This window comes from Saccostrea echinata, unplaced genomic scaffold (genome assembly GCF_033153115.1).
Source record: "Saccostrea echinata isolate AGI-Se365-2 ecotype Australia unplaced genomic scaffold, CSIRO_AGI_Sech_v1 ptg000009l, whole genome shotgun sequence".
NCBI classification, from domain to species: Eukaryota; Metazoa; Mollusca; class Bivalvia; order Ostreida; family Ostreidae; genus Saccostrea; species Saccostrea echinata.
Genome location: NW_026889758.1, coordinates 28,016,301 through 28,032,188, shown reverse-complemented (window position 1 = coordinate 28,032,188; position 15,888 = coordinate 28,016,301). Strand labels below are relative to the sequence as shown.

At 34.2% G+C, this 15,888-nt stretch overlaps 1 protein-coding gene across 1 annotated transcript in view; it reads right to left on the bottom strand.

Moving 5' to 3' along the window:
• Positions 1 to 15,888, bottom strand: part of LOC133182145 (uncharacterized) — a 97,146-nt gene that overhangs the window by 1,251 nt on the left and 80,007 nt on the right. The window contains exons 8-15 of the mRNA XM_061316873.1: positions 12,658 to 12,849; positions 12,354 to 12,447; positions 10,361 to 10,558; positions 8,403 to 8,555; positions 7,612 to 7,704; positions 4,814 to 4,958; positions 3,305 to 3,467; positions 29 to 2,819 (exon numbers count right to left, since the gene is read on the bottom strand). Of these exons, the coding sequence (XP_061172857.1) occupies positions 29 to 2,819; positions 3,305 to 3,467; positions 4,814 to 4,958; positions 7,612 to 7,704; positions 8,403 to 8,555; positions 10,361 to 10,558; positions 12,354 to 12,447; positions 12,658 to 12,849 (3,829 nt within the window). The remainder of the gene's footprint in view (positions 1 to 28; positions 2,820 to 3,304; positions 3,468 to 4,813; positions 4,959 to 7,611; positions 7,705 to 8,402; positions 8,556 to 10,360; positions 10,559 to 12,353; positions 12,448 to 12,657; positions 12,850 to 15,888) is intronic.

Here is a 15,888-nt window from a genome sequence, read left to right as displayed (position 1 = left end):
AAGAAAAACCTAAGAGGGAAGTACTAACTTGACTTCTTTTTTTTAGATCCCTTTTTTTTATCACTGGGGGCCTCGCTGTTGCTCTCTTCCTGTCCAGAAGATGTTGCTGATGCCTCTTCACTGTCTCTCAACATGCTCTCATATCCACTGCTGGTCCCACCATGAAGTTTGTCTTTGATTCCCAGCTGTGACCTCAGATCAGCACTAACAGTGCTACTGTTGTCACTGCCATGCCCACTGCTGGAATGGCTAGGAGTGCGTGGTTTTGTCACTGTGTTATACGGAGAAAGCAATTTCTTTTCATGTGCAACAATTCCACTGTCATTACCACTGTCAGAGTCTGTTCCTCTACTGGATGTGTTCAGTTCAACCACACGACCATTGCCAACTTTATTTTCCTTGTCTTTTTTACGAGATGTTTTACTGGAAAAGATGGGAAGTTTACTGGGAGATGGAGATTTTGAAGATTTTGAGGATGGACTGGTGGTGAATGGAAGAGATGACTGCGAGGACACTGAAGATGTTGAAGTCTGACGAGACTTTTCTTTTGAACGACTGACATGGCCAACTGGTGAGGATGTTTTACTTGTATATGAGCCAGAAGATTTTGGGCTGAGACTCAGATCCTTACAGCGCGATGGGCTAGCACTGTGAGATTTACAAGATAGTTTAGGAAGCGGTGGTTTTGACTTTGATTTTCTACCATCAGGTTCCTCATACTTTACAAATGAGGTAGCTTTCTGGTAAATATCCATATTCTGACTAGAAATCTGCTGCACATGGTTAATGATGTATTCTCCTCTCATGAATTTCAAGTCAATTTTTTCTTCATAATCAAGTTCATTGACTAAATTTGGATTTGAAGCACCATCAGGTGTACGATGTAAAGAAGATATTGGTTTAGCTTTGTCATAAATGAATAAATTTTCTTTGATTTTTTTATCAATCTCACAGTCTTCATAAGATTGATCCTGGTTTGATTTCTGCTGATCTGCACCAACTGGTTCTGCAACAAGTGTTTTCAAACTCTCAACGGTCAAAGAATGAGGAAAGCTAAAATCTTTTGCAAGGAGAGGTTCATTTTCACAATCTGAGTCCTCATCTTTGCTTACACTACTGAATGTATCATTGTCTGGGATATCAATATTTTTCAAGTCACTCTTTTCTAATTGTGCATCCATCTGCATTTCGTAAATAGATTCCCTGTTAAGTGAGTTGCTGGTGTCACAAGCGTCCACACTGCTATCAAAACTAATGTCGCCAATATTGCACTCAGCCATTTCATCTGGTCGACCATCACTGCTACAGGGAGCTGTGTTCATGGTTGTTTCACACTGAGAATCTACTTCCATAGTAGTTTCTAACTGAATGCTACTACATGAAGACATATCCTGAGAAGTATTCAATTCAGATGCCCTCACATTAAGTTCACAACTAAAATCACTAACTGACACAAAATTGTCACAATTTGATTGGGTTTGTTCTATCGACACAGACTGTATCCAATCTTTGACTCGTTTGGTAGGATTGGATGGTGTTGGTAAATGTGACTTTTGCAATTTCCCAACAGCTTGTGAGTCACATTTAGTTTTTCTTGGAACTGATGGTGAATTCATCGGTGACTGTTTTGGTGTTGAAGCACTCAGTTTACGATGAGACTCTGCCTTTGCCTTCTTATATTTACACTGGGACTCCATGATATCAGACCGATCCTCTCTCTTTGGAGCATTTTTACTGTCAACAATTGTACTATGTTTCTGAACCCAGTCTCTTACAAAAGGCTTCACATTTTGCTGGTTAGCATCAGTTTTTCCCTCAGATTCATGCAAACTTACTGGCCTTGAATCTGGGCCTTGCACAGCCACTGACGAGTTGCTTTCCTCACTGAAAGTACTCTCTGGACGTTCTTTTATATCAAGCATTGGTTTGGACTTGTGTTTTGATTGTTTTTCAACTTTACAGCTAGTGTGCACAGATAACTTTGCATTGGTTGCTTTTCCCTCTTTGTTTTGCTGTTGAGATCCAGCTATCATTTCAATGGGTCCATCCACCCATTGCTCTTCAGCATTCATTTTGGGATTGAATAGATGTTTGTTTGCAGGGTCCAAGGTATTGACAAGTTCTTGTTTAACAAAAGCCTGTGGTCCATCAATCCATTGCTCCTCCATTAATTTGCTCTTTGAATATACACCTGGCCCATCAATCCACTGCTCTCCTTTTAGCTGCTCTGATGAAGGCCCTTTCACTGTTAGTCTTTGAGGTGAATCTTGTGATCTTGAACGTGCTGGAGTTTTGAGAGGATGTTGACTTTGTCCAACACTTGGTGACATCGGTGGTGACTTTGCACGAGAGGACACAACACTGACATCCCTAACAGCTGATGGTGGTTTAACAGGCTGTGGCTGGAACCTTGGAGAAAGAGTCCTATTCACATTAAAATTCTCATTGTGAATCATAGCAGCTCTTCCGTATTTGAAATCTGAAGATGCACGACTACGTCCACTGTCTGAATTGGATCCCTCATCTCCAGATGACCTTGACCCACTTGGTCGTCTAGGTAATCTTGGATTTGTCCTTGGAACAGACCTTGGTGGTCCTTCATTGTCTGTGATTTCACGGTCACTGAGAGACTGCCCATTAGCACCAACATATATAACAGTATCACATGATTGTTCACTGCTAGAGGTATAATAGTCAGGGTCTGAATGAGAAGAATTGTACAACATATCTTCTCTAAGGGTTCCCATTCTGCAGCCTTTGAAAGGTCTCCTAAGTCTTCCATCATCTGTTGAACTGTCATCAGAGCTGGTACTTGAAAACTACAAAAACAATGCAATGTGCAGCAAAGTGATTTAAAAAAAAATTATGTATATTTTTTAATTTAATATATATAAACAAATAAACAAAATGTGTTTAGGAAAAACAAACCTCTTATCATGGCCAAGTTATGATATGATATGATTAATGTAGTTCCTGGACATTATATTTCTGTGATTATAAGAATTTTGGTGGATGGAGAGAAATGTGGTTACATATGTATACATGCAATTATACAGTCAATCCATAAATTTAATTCCAAATCAGTAGAGAATGGATGCAGATTCTGATCTGTCAGGTTTAAATATGATATTTAACAAAGAAAATCAGACACAGATCTTTGATCCAGGTAAATTTGAAAGGGCAGTAATAGTTGAATATGAGTTTCACACTGAAAAAGATTAGCTACAATGATTCAAAAGTTGAAGCAAAATATTAATGTTCTTTGCAGAGAACATGGGCATAAATTAATCTAAAGATTAATTACCTTTGTTTTTCTCCTTCTCATTCTGTGGATCCTTGCTGCCAACTGAATTACTTGCAGGGTCTCGTTGTGGTGACTAACAGAAGAAGAGACATGAACAAGCATACACGTACGGCAAGAAATTCCTCCAAGAGAATCCCTCAACAGCTGGGCCACTTTGCTATCTCTGTAAAACAAAATGATTTACACTGTTATTTTTAATTTCGCATGTTTCTATGGCTATTCTTTACTGAATTCAATGCATATAATAACAACCTTATCTAAGCATTTAATGAACACAACTTCCAAGATATGTCTTGAAACTTCAACTCACTTAACAAGCAAGCAGGATATGTAATCCACTAATTACACAAATTCCTGCATCATGGGTAGATCTCAAGATACAGGTAATTAACTATTTGTTCATTCTGGATTGAGTAAATTTATCTAAATAATAGTTCTTTGGCACATCAAAGGAATTTATGTAGATAATAACATTCACAATCCAACCAACGGCCGTTATTCTTTGTCATAATGTCAAGAGCCAACAGTCGGCACTCAGTGCTGTTAAAGATTCTACCTCATGATGCAATCTTTTACATACTTTAATGATAATCTATCTCTTCTTCATTAATAGGTAATAAGACACTCCTGAGTTAAAAAAATCAGTTACATCTCTGTTTTTATATCCCTCTTTATAACACCTTAATAAAAGATTGTACTTCTTGGCAACACTTCCTGAAAATAGGATATCTGCCAATAAGTTCAAGATACAATAAACACTGTTTTGCCCCTCTTCAGTGTAAAAATCTGTTTGTCATTACCCTAGGTTTTTCTTGTTAATTTGCTTCCTATATAACTTGCACTATAATTATTTGAAGTTGAGGCCAAAGATTTTGAAGCGTGTCAAAACTAGCTTTTCAATCCACAAGCAAATTCATTATGGAGATATTTTTTTCCTAGGCATTATGACATGAAAGTCATCCTAATGAGAAGAGAATTATAAAGTCAAGCTTCAGAGATTCCAAATCTTATCTTTTTTACACAATTTGTGGACTGCACTTATTAAAGCTAATGAATTTAAAATAATAAGCTTTTCTACAGAGGTTAGAACATATTATTATATAGTTTCGGCACGTGTATATCATTACTGTCATTACTACTTTTTTCCTTAAAAATAGATAATTTAGGGATCAAGAATATCCACTGCAATATAGATTGGAGAACCAGACAGGGAGTATATAACCTTGTACACTATTTCTTCTTTTGGTTCTTGTGAGGTCCAAAGTTCTGAGGTAAATATATATTTGAAACATATGGCAAAAAAGTAAAAGAATTCAAGATAAAATGCATATAAAACATAATGATGCTAGCAATGTTAAATTTGATTAAACCTTGAATACCAAACAAACTCCTAGCATTTCCACAAAATGAAACAAGCTTAATATTCTTTCTGAAAGACCTCATAAAGCTTAAAACACTGCTTACTATTAATGAGGTTAGAGGGTATATAAAGAATGTTGTTTAATTTACCTGTGAGGGACATGTCTTTGACCATTAAGAAGAGCCATGATAACATTTCCCAGTGCAGAAAGACTAAGTGATACATTGTCAGGATCTTTAGACTTTGAGGAACTTCCAAGGTCAATTAGATGAAGTCTGCTTCTTCCTCCCGCCACTGAAATATTTCAATTGTTCTAAAAATATACTTTCTTACTCTGCTTACAAGAAAAATAGAACTAGAAATCTGTCCATAGGACATGGATGCCCCGCCAAGGGTATATTGGTAATGCAACATGAAAATTTGTATTAGTGTATGAAATTTGATGAGAATATCTTGAACAGTTTCTTTAAAATTGAAATCTAAAAAGTTGGATATAGATGATAAATTCTCACCAAATTATGTATAAGTGCATAAGCTTACACAAATATATCTAATTGGTTTCTTTAAAACTAAGCAAAATGCAAATTTAAGAAAAGTGAGGTCAAGATCACAGAAACATTCAAGGTCAAACATTTTTGATGCAGTTGAATAGGTAATATGTATCATCATATTAAGTTTGACAAAAATATTTTGAATGGTTTATTTAAAACTGAGCTAAACACTAATTTAAAATAAATGAAGTTATGGACAAAGGAAAGGTCAAAAAATAATGATGCAGTTGAAAACTGACATCAGTATGTATTAGCATATGAAGTTTGATAAAAATATTATGAATGGTTTCTTTAAAACTGAGTTAAACACAAATTGATGAAAGTGAGGTCAAGGTCAAATGAAAGTTCAAGGTCAAATATGTTGATGCAGTTGAATAGCTCTCATCAGTATGTATCAGCATATGAAGTTTGATAACACTTTCCTGAGCGGTTTCTTTAAAACTGAGCTATGATAACACTTTCCTGAGTGGTTTTTTAAAACTGAGCTAAACACTAATTTAAGAAAAGTGAAGTCAAGGTTAAAGGAAAGGTCAAAGTAAAAAAAAATGTTGATGCAGTTGAATAGCTCTCATCAGTATGTATCAGCATATGAAGTGTGATAAAAATATCTTGAATGGTTTCTTTAAAACTGAGCTATACACTAATTTAAGAAAAGTGAGGTCAAGGTCAAAGGAAAAGTTAAGGTCAAAAAATGTTGAGGCAGTTGAATAGCTCTCATCAGTATGTATCAACATATGAAGTTTGATTTCACTATCTTGAATGATATGTTCAAAACTGAGCTAAACACTAATTTAGGAAAAATGAGGTCAAGGTCAAAGGAAAGTTCAAGGTCAAAAAATGTTGATGCAGTTGCAGAGCTCTCATCAATATCTATCAGCAAATGAAGTGTGATAAAATATCTTCGATAGTTTCTTTGAAACTGAGCTTTGAACTGAGCTAAATGCAAAGCGCGATGGAAGGACAGACAAAAGGATGGAAGATGGACATGACAAACACTATATGCCCTGGCCAGGCATAAAAATACCTTTGTATATACAAAGTCATGTACCTAAGAAATCTGATGTTGTGGAGTGTATGTGTATATGTATATATTTTAACAGTATGATAGAGGCAATCAAAAGTGTTGCAGATTTGTGGGTGAATAGGATGGCATTATCTTTTCTCAGTGCTTTAGCAATCTGATTGATTGAAGAGTTTGTTAACAGAGAAATGGCATAATTGATGTTAGTCCAGGGTAAGGTCTACTTGATCTGACGAGAGCTGTTCCAAAGCTGAGAAACTATCAACCTTTCTGTGTACATTTTGGATTACCATTATTGATTACATTCACTTTGGCCACTTCTGTATCTAGATGCATTCTAAATAACCCACTGATTTCAATACCAAATCAATGGACCACTTCCCCAAGCAATGCAACCATATTAGACCGATTCAAAATCTGTCATCTGCATGTGCTTTCTAGAGTTGATATCTCCTTTCTTATAAATCCCGAAAGCATTTATTTTTCAGCCAAGACATCAAGAAAAAGTGCTTCAACTTGTTGCTTTTTTATCAAGAGAAAAATGCTTTCACTCAAATCACACAACTAGTTGAATTGGTGCCGAATCAAGTTTTCAAATTTGATTTAGCCAGGATGGAGGAATTCCGTGATTGGCATGCAGCATACAAAATTTGATTTAGTGAGCCTCACCAGGGAAACTCAAATTTGCATTCAAGAGAAAAACTAAAGAATATTACTAGTTCCTGTTTGATGATGGGAGTAGGAACTTCTACATTGATAATCCACTACCAAGCCTAAGAAATTGAACTACTGAATGTAAATTAATTGTTCAGATATAACTCTACATAGAGGGTACTTAATTGATTATGAAGTCTATTTATGATGTTAAATTTATTCCTTTGTGTACAGTTTATTTTAGCTTTATACAAAAAAATTAAGCAAAAGTAAAAAGATTGAAATAACATCACAAATTTAATTTTTGAAGATCATAATGTATCACAATTAATTTTTCAATGTTGGACACATCAGAGTGAGTTTATGATTCCAACTATATCACAAATCTGAATCTCAATATTCATGTCTCACACACTTCAAGTTTTTCTGCAGTATTGGTATTCATTTTAAAATGAGTAGACTGATAGGGAGAAAAATCATTCTTATTTGTTGTCTGAATAATGCAAATGGTCATTTTGCATCAAACTCAAGAGGAAATCCCCCAAAAATGCAGCTTTTCATGGAGTCTTTAAGCATTAAAAAATAATCTATTCAACCACACTCCACAGTTAAAGCTTAGTTTGTCAAATATTTATTTGTCAAAATGTGCCAACATGTTTTAATAGTCTCATTCTGAGAACTGGTTTAATCATAACTGCATGAGTATAAGAGAAAGCCTTACCTCCTGGAAGACCTGCTTGATTTGCCTTCTCTATCCTATACTGATAAACATGAAGGGTGAACACGATGTGAGATGATCTCAGCTCTTCTTCTTCTGCAAAGGTATTCAATGAAACTTTGTAAACAAATTATTAGAGTTATACAAGACCTCTGGTAATGTGCACTTTTTAAAAAAAGTTCATTGTTCTTTCTGCACTTAATAATCAGGCATATGTTCATTCATTCATTAATCCTTGATGCAAACTAATTTTTGGCCTGAATATTGCAGGAAAATCATGGAGCGACACCTCTGTTTAGCTAGACTTTACATTATACAATAAAACTCCAAACCCTATCAGAGTAGCCCTCTGTTATGTGAATTCATATTTTTGCAGAAGATTGCACCTTGATATGGTTGGCTAGTTCTAAGAACAAGAGAACAGAATTTCCAGATGTGTGCTGTATTTGAAATAAATTGTCAATTTCAGTAAGGGTTAAAACATGTTTTCTGCCAACAGGGGAATTTTCAGGTTGAATTAGCAGCTTTCATGTCACATAACTGTCTACATCTTGGCTAGCTACAACCCCTATTAATATGTGTAGATCAGCTTTGCAAGGTTATGTTAGAATGTTTTAGCCAGCATCAATGGACTCCACAATGTTAACCTATCAAAATTCATTTATCTTTTGCACTTTATGCCGACTATATTAACGGACAACCATTTATCAAAGCATATTCTTAATACTGGTTCAAACTCTCAAGATATCAGTTGCTTTAATACAAAATAATTTTGCAGACAACTTGATCCTAACCTTGTGCTCTAGAAGCCAGAGCAGCATCCAGGTAGTAAGCGGCTCTATCAGCAGAGGGCGCCCTGAGCTCACTCTGGTTCTCTAGCTGAGTTCCACAGATTGGGTCTTCTCTCAGATACACACCAGGGGCTGTTCCTACACCTGCTTCAGTATCTTAATAAAAAGAAATCTAATTATTAAATTTTAATGATTTAAATTTATATGAAAATGGTCACTCAAAATAGGGCTACCTTTGCCTAATAAAAACAAAACCAAACTGCAATTCAACTCATGAAACAAACATAATACAAAGCAACATAAAGAGCAGCTAGACTTCATAAAAATCTTCCTCTTCATTTTGTGGTCATTGTGCTTGAAACATTAAGGCTCCTTTAAAGAGGAGAAAATGGTTAAAAAAAAATAAATTAATTAAAAAAAATCGGCACCATACCATGCATTGTGGTGGAGCTGTCAAAATTGACACATTTTTACTCAACATATAACTCATCCTGGGTAATTAAATAATGGGAGGCAATTAGTCAAACAAACCTCCCAGTGTTATACTTCATTAAAAAACTATTTTTTGCATTAAGTTTATGAACCCGAGGACCAGGTCAAAAACCTTTCAAAAATATGACTTGTCTAATGAGTTATATAATTTGAGATCTTTTTAAAAGGGTGTAAAAATAATTAAATTAAATAAAGCATTCATTTCTTTTAAATAATGATGCTGCAAGTTTATCATAGCAGGCATAAAACAATTACTAAATTACTTTTTGTAAAAGAATAACTAAATATTTTTATCAAGAACATTCTACATCAACATTTCCTGACTACAACTTAAATTCAGCTTAAACTTATAATGTTTATTTGTTGTGCTATAAGACAAAGTGCAAAATTAAGGATTAAGGATTACTTTCTTCTTTTATTCCCAAGTGTAATGCATGCATTGAAAATGAACTCCATACACATCAAGCAGTCAAAATTCATTTGAAAATCAAAGTGTTGCAAAGATAATGTTTCTTGCCAATTAAATCCCACCTTTATCAAATGCCAAAATATGTACAACAGATTTTAGATATTTCTTCTGTTAAATTATTATACAAGTCTTTTTGATTTCCAGACAAAAACACCAATACGTGCAAACAGTTTTGACAGTGAGTTCCGGCATGCTTTAATGAGCATTCTTATTACAGTAAATTCTTGGAATATGTCCATCAATGCTATTTATTCATTTCATGAGATTTTTCAAAGATCATATGATGAACACTTAGAGAGTACTTGTAGTTAGCTGTCTGTTGCATGTTTTTCTCCAATAAAAAAGCCATGTAATTAACACTAATCATGGCAGTGAATTCATGCAGACATCTATAACTGGGATGAAATGGAGTTGGTTAAGGTTTGTATTGTAATGCAATTACTGGCTTCAACAATGCATATAGTCTCCAACATAGCTAAAGATGAATTTCAGGTGCAGATCATTACATGCATTAATGCCAGTAAAGCTCTCCACAATACTTTTACCAACAGACTTTTTTTGGGTTGCACATGCACCACATATGCTTATCTGATCAACATTTCATCAAATTATCATTTGGAGAACTTCTTACAACATAGACAGAAACTTTTGGCTTAGAGAACACAATTATTTTATACAATGTAAATAAACTTCCTCTGTTACACCTATCACTCTCTGGTATGCATAAAACCTTCAAAAATGCCTTTGTAGCAGAAGACTAGATGCATCCAGGCAAAAACGAGAAAGCGTAACACATCTTCCTCCTTGTGTAAATAGTTTGAGTGTGTATGATTATACATCAAATCAAAAAAAAAAGGGGGGGCAGCGGCATAGCTATGCAAGACAAGTTGACACATATTGTCCACCATTGTCAGAAGTTTCATACTATAATAGTTATTATTAGTAGTCTTGAATGAGAGGGCAACAAGATATTTTATACAAATTAATTGACTTTTCTTACATTTTGCAACTTCTGCCAGAAGATCTTTCAATTGTTCATTTTTTCCAGAAACTTCTATAGCTGATACCCTTACAGAAAATCTTGCCCCTGTTTTGTCTTTCTGTTCATCGATGAGACGAAAAAGCCAAGAAATGGCACAAGGCATGATTCCTAAGGTCTGTGCTGACACATCCTCTCCCATCATAGTATGGGATTTACCTAAAAGTAAAACATATCAATGAGCAAATAATTCACAAAATTTAGATTGTCATGGAGATCATTCTAAAAACTAAGTTTTCTGCTACTTTGGCTGAATTTTTGGTATATTTAACATATATAAAAATACAAAATATATATTAAAATTGTACACTTTCCATATGTGGACCTTTACGCTAACTGAAGCATTGATATATCGTCTACAGTATCACATCTAAATAAAGATCTCATTGCATTAGAATCTTGGCTATCTAATTCATTATTTTTTCATTAAATTTCCTTTTTATGGCTATGAAATAAAGACATGATCCACATTTCTGCACTGACAGAGAGAAAGAGCTATTTTCACTTCACACCAATTCCCCATCTCCCTAATTCATCCCATTAACTTCAACCATATCATCATCAAAAATAATTACTCTCTACAGACTCAATTCAATAAACAAAGTAATTGGCAGATTTAGATATTTGGTCAGATGACAAGCTCTTTATTGGAGGAAGTGAGGACTAAGTTTTTTCTCTTCCAATTGGAATCAAATTAATTTAATTGATGAATGAAAACTTTCTCCAGACATGATAATAGTCTTGAATAGAATCTAGTTAGGAAGCAACTGATATTTGCATGTTTTTATTTGATTGAAAGCCCAGTTGCTCAGTCTGCATCACAAGGTTCTAATTAAATTTTGGCACATCTTTTTCTGTTTTGGTTTGAGTCATCCCACACCAACTTGTGGGGACACTGACATTCAGAGAGCAGCTCATGAACTGTTGATTATCCATATCATTCTCAGCAACTGCAGCAAAAACTTAACCAACAAGCACAATTAGAAATGTTTCACTCATATAATATTCTTTTGATGAATATTTAGGAAACAGATTGCAGCTTTATTACATTTAACAATTTTAAAAAGTCTGACATTTCCACAGTACAGTATTGAGACCAAGCTCTTGATCCACACTCGACACAGTCTCTTTTAGATACACAATATGGATGAACTTAAAGGGTGGTTAAAAAGCATAACATTTTTTAAATGACAACATAATGATAGAAAACAAAGGACAAGACAACAAATCCCTTTAGCCCTATCAATCTAATTGGTACATGAGAAACATGAGTCAGAACCAAACTCTCTCACTGGGAAGATCCAGGACTGTCAGAGAGACAAGATCCAGGAAACCCCCTAGTGGCAAGGGGAGGTAAATTTCGTGTCAACAATTAACAAACTATTCACTTGGCATGTTCATGGCAACCTTAAAAATGTTGTTTTTGTTACAGTAAACTGTTAACATGGTGGAGCTCTCCAAAGTTAATTAAAGGATCTGTTTCGAAGACTGCTAAAAACCCAGCCAATAAAACTAACAGCGTTCACAATCAAGGATACATTATATTCAGATATTTTCTCTCAGGTTATGTTTAGGATACACAAACAAAATGTCTTCCTCAGCATTAATCATCTATATGTAACACATAAAATTTCTAGTAATTCTGCCTGTGCACATCTTCACCACATTTAATAAAGGCTTTCATGTAAAACAGATGTATCTTCTGCACACCAGTTTAATTATCTTACAAAAATTGCACATTATGTCTCTGGGCTGATGAAAAAATATTTCTGAATTAATAAATCTCACATGGGTTGAAGAAAACATCATTAATGATCTAACCATAATGACATGTGAGTTCAACCTGTAGCAAGAAGTTTTGATGGCATGACAAGAGGCATCATCAGCCTAAAACAACTTAGATGAAAACTGATTTTATTCCTCCAAAGAATGTGTTCTTTGTAAGAGTACAAACCATGTCTGGAATATCCATAGGAGAAGAGACAGCCGTCAGCCCCATTGACAACACCTTGAATAATGTCTGTCAGGCTGCTGGAGCAAATCTCCGTCTGAAAGTCACAAAATTTGAATTACAAAGATTGTACAAGGTTGCCAATGTTCTGTCTACTTTGTCTTGCTACAGCCATAAATTTTCTTATCTCAAAGACTTACTATTATAACAGACAGTAACAGGATTGGATGATACTAAAAATTTCAAATCTAGCACACAACCAGTAGACAGCAAACCTTCTAGCAATTTACATAGTTTTAAAACTTACCTGCGAGTCATCAGGTGAAAAAACTGCATCAAAGGCAAACATTTTTGGGGCTGTTGGTGTAGTTCTACGATGAGATGATGTTGTGACCCCAACAGTAGAAGGGTCAAAGACTGTGACCTGTTTCTTTCTAGGGTCAATGGATAAACAGGACTGTGCTTGTCCTTCAGAACAAATCTTCAACATGACCTTCACCTATAAATAAAAAAAAAAATGATTTTTACTACATGTATACCCATGACTTTTTAAATTCCTATCAGCTTTCTTTTAAAAGTGATGATCTTTGAAGAAGTAATTTTTTTCTATATGAAATGATAATGAAATAATCTTAGAACTTGAAAATCCCCTCCCTTTAAATCCATGCTGGTGTGTCCACATTCACTTTAAAATACAATTAACCAAATCTGCACCTGCATATCAATCGATACATCAATCAAAAACAATAGAAAAAAATCTTGATTTCAATATTTTATTCATTGATTGATGCTAAATTTAATATTTCATGAGAAGCAGAAAGCATGATAGCAGGATATTAGTATGACCAACCATAACACATTTTCTCTCTTTTATTTTCTCAATCAATCATATTGATAGTTATGTCATTTGATTTATTGATATTTCAGAAAAATATGACATTTTCTTCTACTGCTCCAAACTGAACACCTGCATGTACCTAATGCATATTTCCATGGAAAAAAAAACAACAACAACAAACCAAATAGATCACCATCAAAAGGAAATGATGACATCTTCTTTATCTCTAAATACCCAATACTAAACTTAAAAGCTTAAGCTAAATAGCAATTTGTTAAATTTGTTCATTTATAATTTCTATTTGTACGTTAGGTGAAATGCAAATATTTTTTGTCACTATAGGCCTACTCTAAGATATTCATTTGCATATTATTTTAAAGAATCATCCTTGCTCAATGGAAAGAATCTGGGCCTAACATTTCTACAAAATTAAATCAAATTCTGTTAAATCAGTCTTTTTTGAGAGCAGTTTCCATGAAATCAGATTTCCCTTTTCCATAAAAAATACATTGCTTCCACTATCCTTCTACTTGCTCAGTAAAACAAGCACACAGTGTAAATGGACTTCATTAAGCAGCACTTTTTTTTTTTACTTTGAGTGGAACCTGTTGAATAATACTGAATTAGGAGATGATTAAGTTTCATGGTCTCTAAAACAGAATGGAAATTGGATGGATTTTTACACTAACTTTTGATTGCATGCCAAAGATGGTACAGTTTCTCCCTCTGATTAGAGAGCGCAGTCGAGGTTTGTAATTTGTTATGATCATTCTGTCAAAACTGTTCTTTTAAAATAAAATTCACACACTTAAACCGATATTTTATGGTTGTTAAAAAATGTAACAAATAACCATCTACCAAAAAGGCCATCAAGAACACGACTGGTCAGCTGACCATAAAATTGCATCCCCTGGCGTTTCTTATTACTTTCTATTTTTTGCACATTTTCGTGGGCATGTTTTGTGCAGTTTTATAATTGGCCATTTTTTTTTATGTTTAACAAATGCTAAGCCAAATAAAACATTCACAGAATATTCCTGGAACAGTACTTTACAGTTTGGCAACCACATGTTAACAAACAGATGCCTCCAAGACTACAATGTTCCTTTAACATAAATTATTAATGATACACAAAATCAGCCCTCAAAAGAATTAACCTGAAAGGTTTTTTTTAAGCAAAGGGGTGATGTATTTTGTGTAATATTTTACATCCTTTAATTGTTCTGTGTAACATCATAAGTTCTTCCATTTTTTTTTTAATCTGTATGTCCATCTACATTTAATTCTGATCATCACTGAATCTTTAAATAAAAATTAATAAACATATCATTACTGGGATCAGCCACAAGTCATGGCCAACATCATCAGGGGAGACATAAATTGGCCATTAAACCATCCCTATCTCATTTTGTATGAATATTTATCCTTAAATTTATTTTTAAGGAATCTTCAAGAGATGATTATCTGCTAATGTTTGCTGGGGCTCCATTCATCCTATGTATTGATGCCACTTGTAAAACCCGGCAGTGTGTCTCCAGCTCTACACATTCAAATACTAAATTCATATTCCTAGTAAAATCAATCTTCCAATTACTGAAATTTTGCTCGAAATCTATGGTCAGACACAAGTGACCACTGCCTGTTGATAAGTGCTGGTATAAATTTGAAGTGGGTGGAGTGGTAGCCGTGTCCTTTGAGGCATTTCTTCATTGATTTGTATGATACTGTATCATGTTGACAGGTCACTTAAACCTTCTAGTTATTACTATTTACAATAACAGATCTACAGTTACATATCAACTAAAACACCGTAGAGTTATCCGACATCTGATGACAGATCAATTTTCCAATATAACAGATTGATTCAGCTCAGATACCTAAGCCATCCACTTAATAATACGATAAATAAAAATGAAATGATAAAAGGAATCTTTACAGAACTGATAATTTTTTTTTCTGTTTTTTTCTTTTAATTACTTCTGGAAATGATTATGTGTTGGAATCAAATATGCAAGCAGGTTACTTCAGACAACATAAAAGGGATGTGAACTGTTCATTAGTTGACCAGGAAATAGAAAGACCCTTTCAATTAGCGGGCAACAAGTTATCATCCAAACCTCACAAAAGTCACGTCAAGTGCAGAAAAATTAATTATCATCAATTTCAAAGTCTTTTCTCCTACTCTCAAAATGTTTCCAATTAAAATATACAATTTTTCATCATGTTCCATCAAAGTTTAATCTTGCTGATTATTTCTGAGACTGGAATCATGATTTTTCATTCATATGCAGGATATGGGATCACGAATACATCACAGAAAGGTGGAATATCTAAGGTCCCCTATTTCCTGTGTGTTATTGTCCCCATGTTCTGATAACATCAAACACATTGCTTATCAGAAGAAATTCTTTAAACAGTGAAAATTTTATGTCTATTGGATAAGATCTAGATTTAATCTCTTTCAGATTATCTGGAAAAAAAAGTTTCATAGTGAGTTCTGAACTATGTTATATAACATTGCAAATGAATGGAAAAAACCCCAAGAGTACGAGTTTTTGAAAGGTTCTGCAAAACAGTTCCTTTTTTTGAAAGAGACAGTTCTCTGACATTCTGCTCTATGGATTCATAAACAAGAGGCCCATGAGCCACAATGCTCACCTGAGTAACTTTAGCCCTGTTCTTCATTAGATTTTTATATTC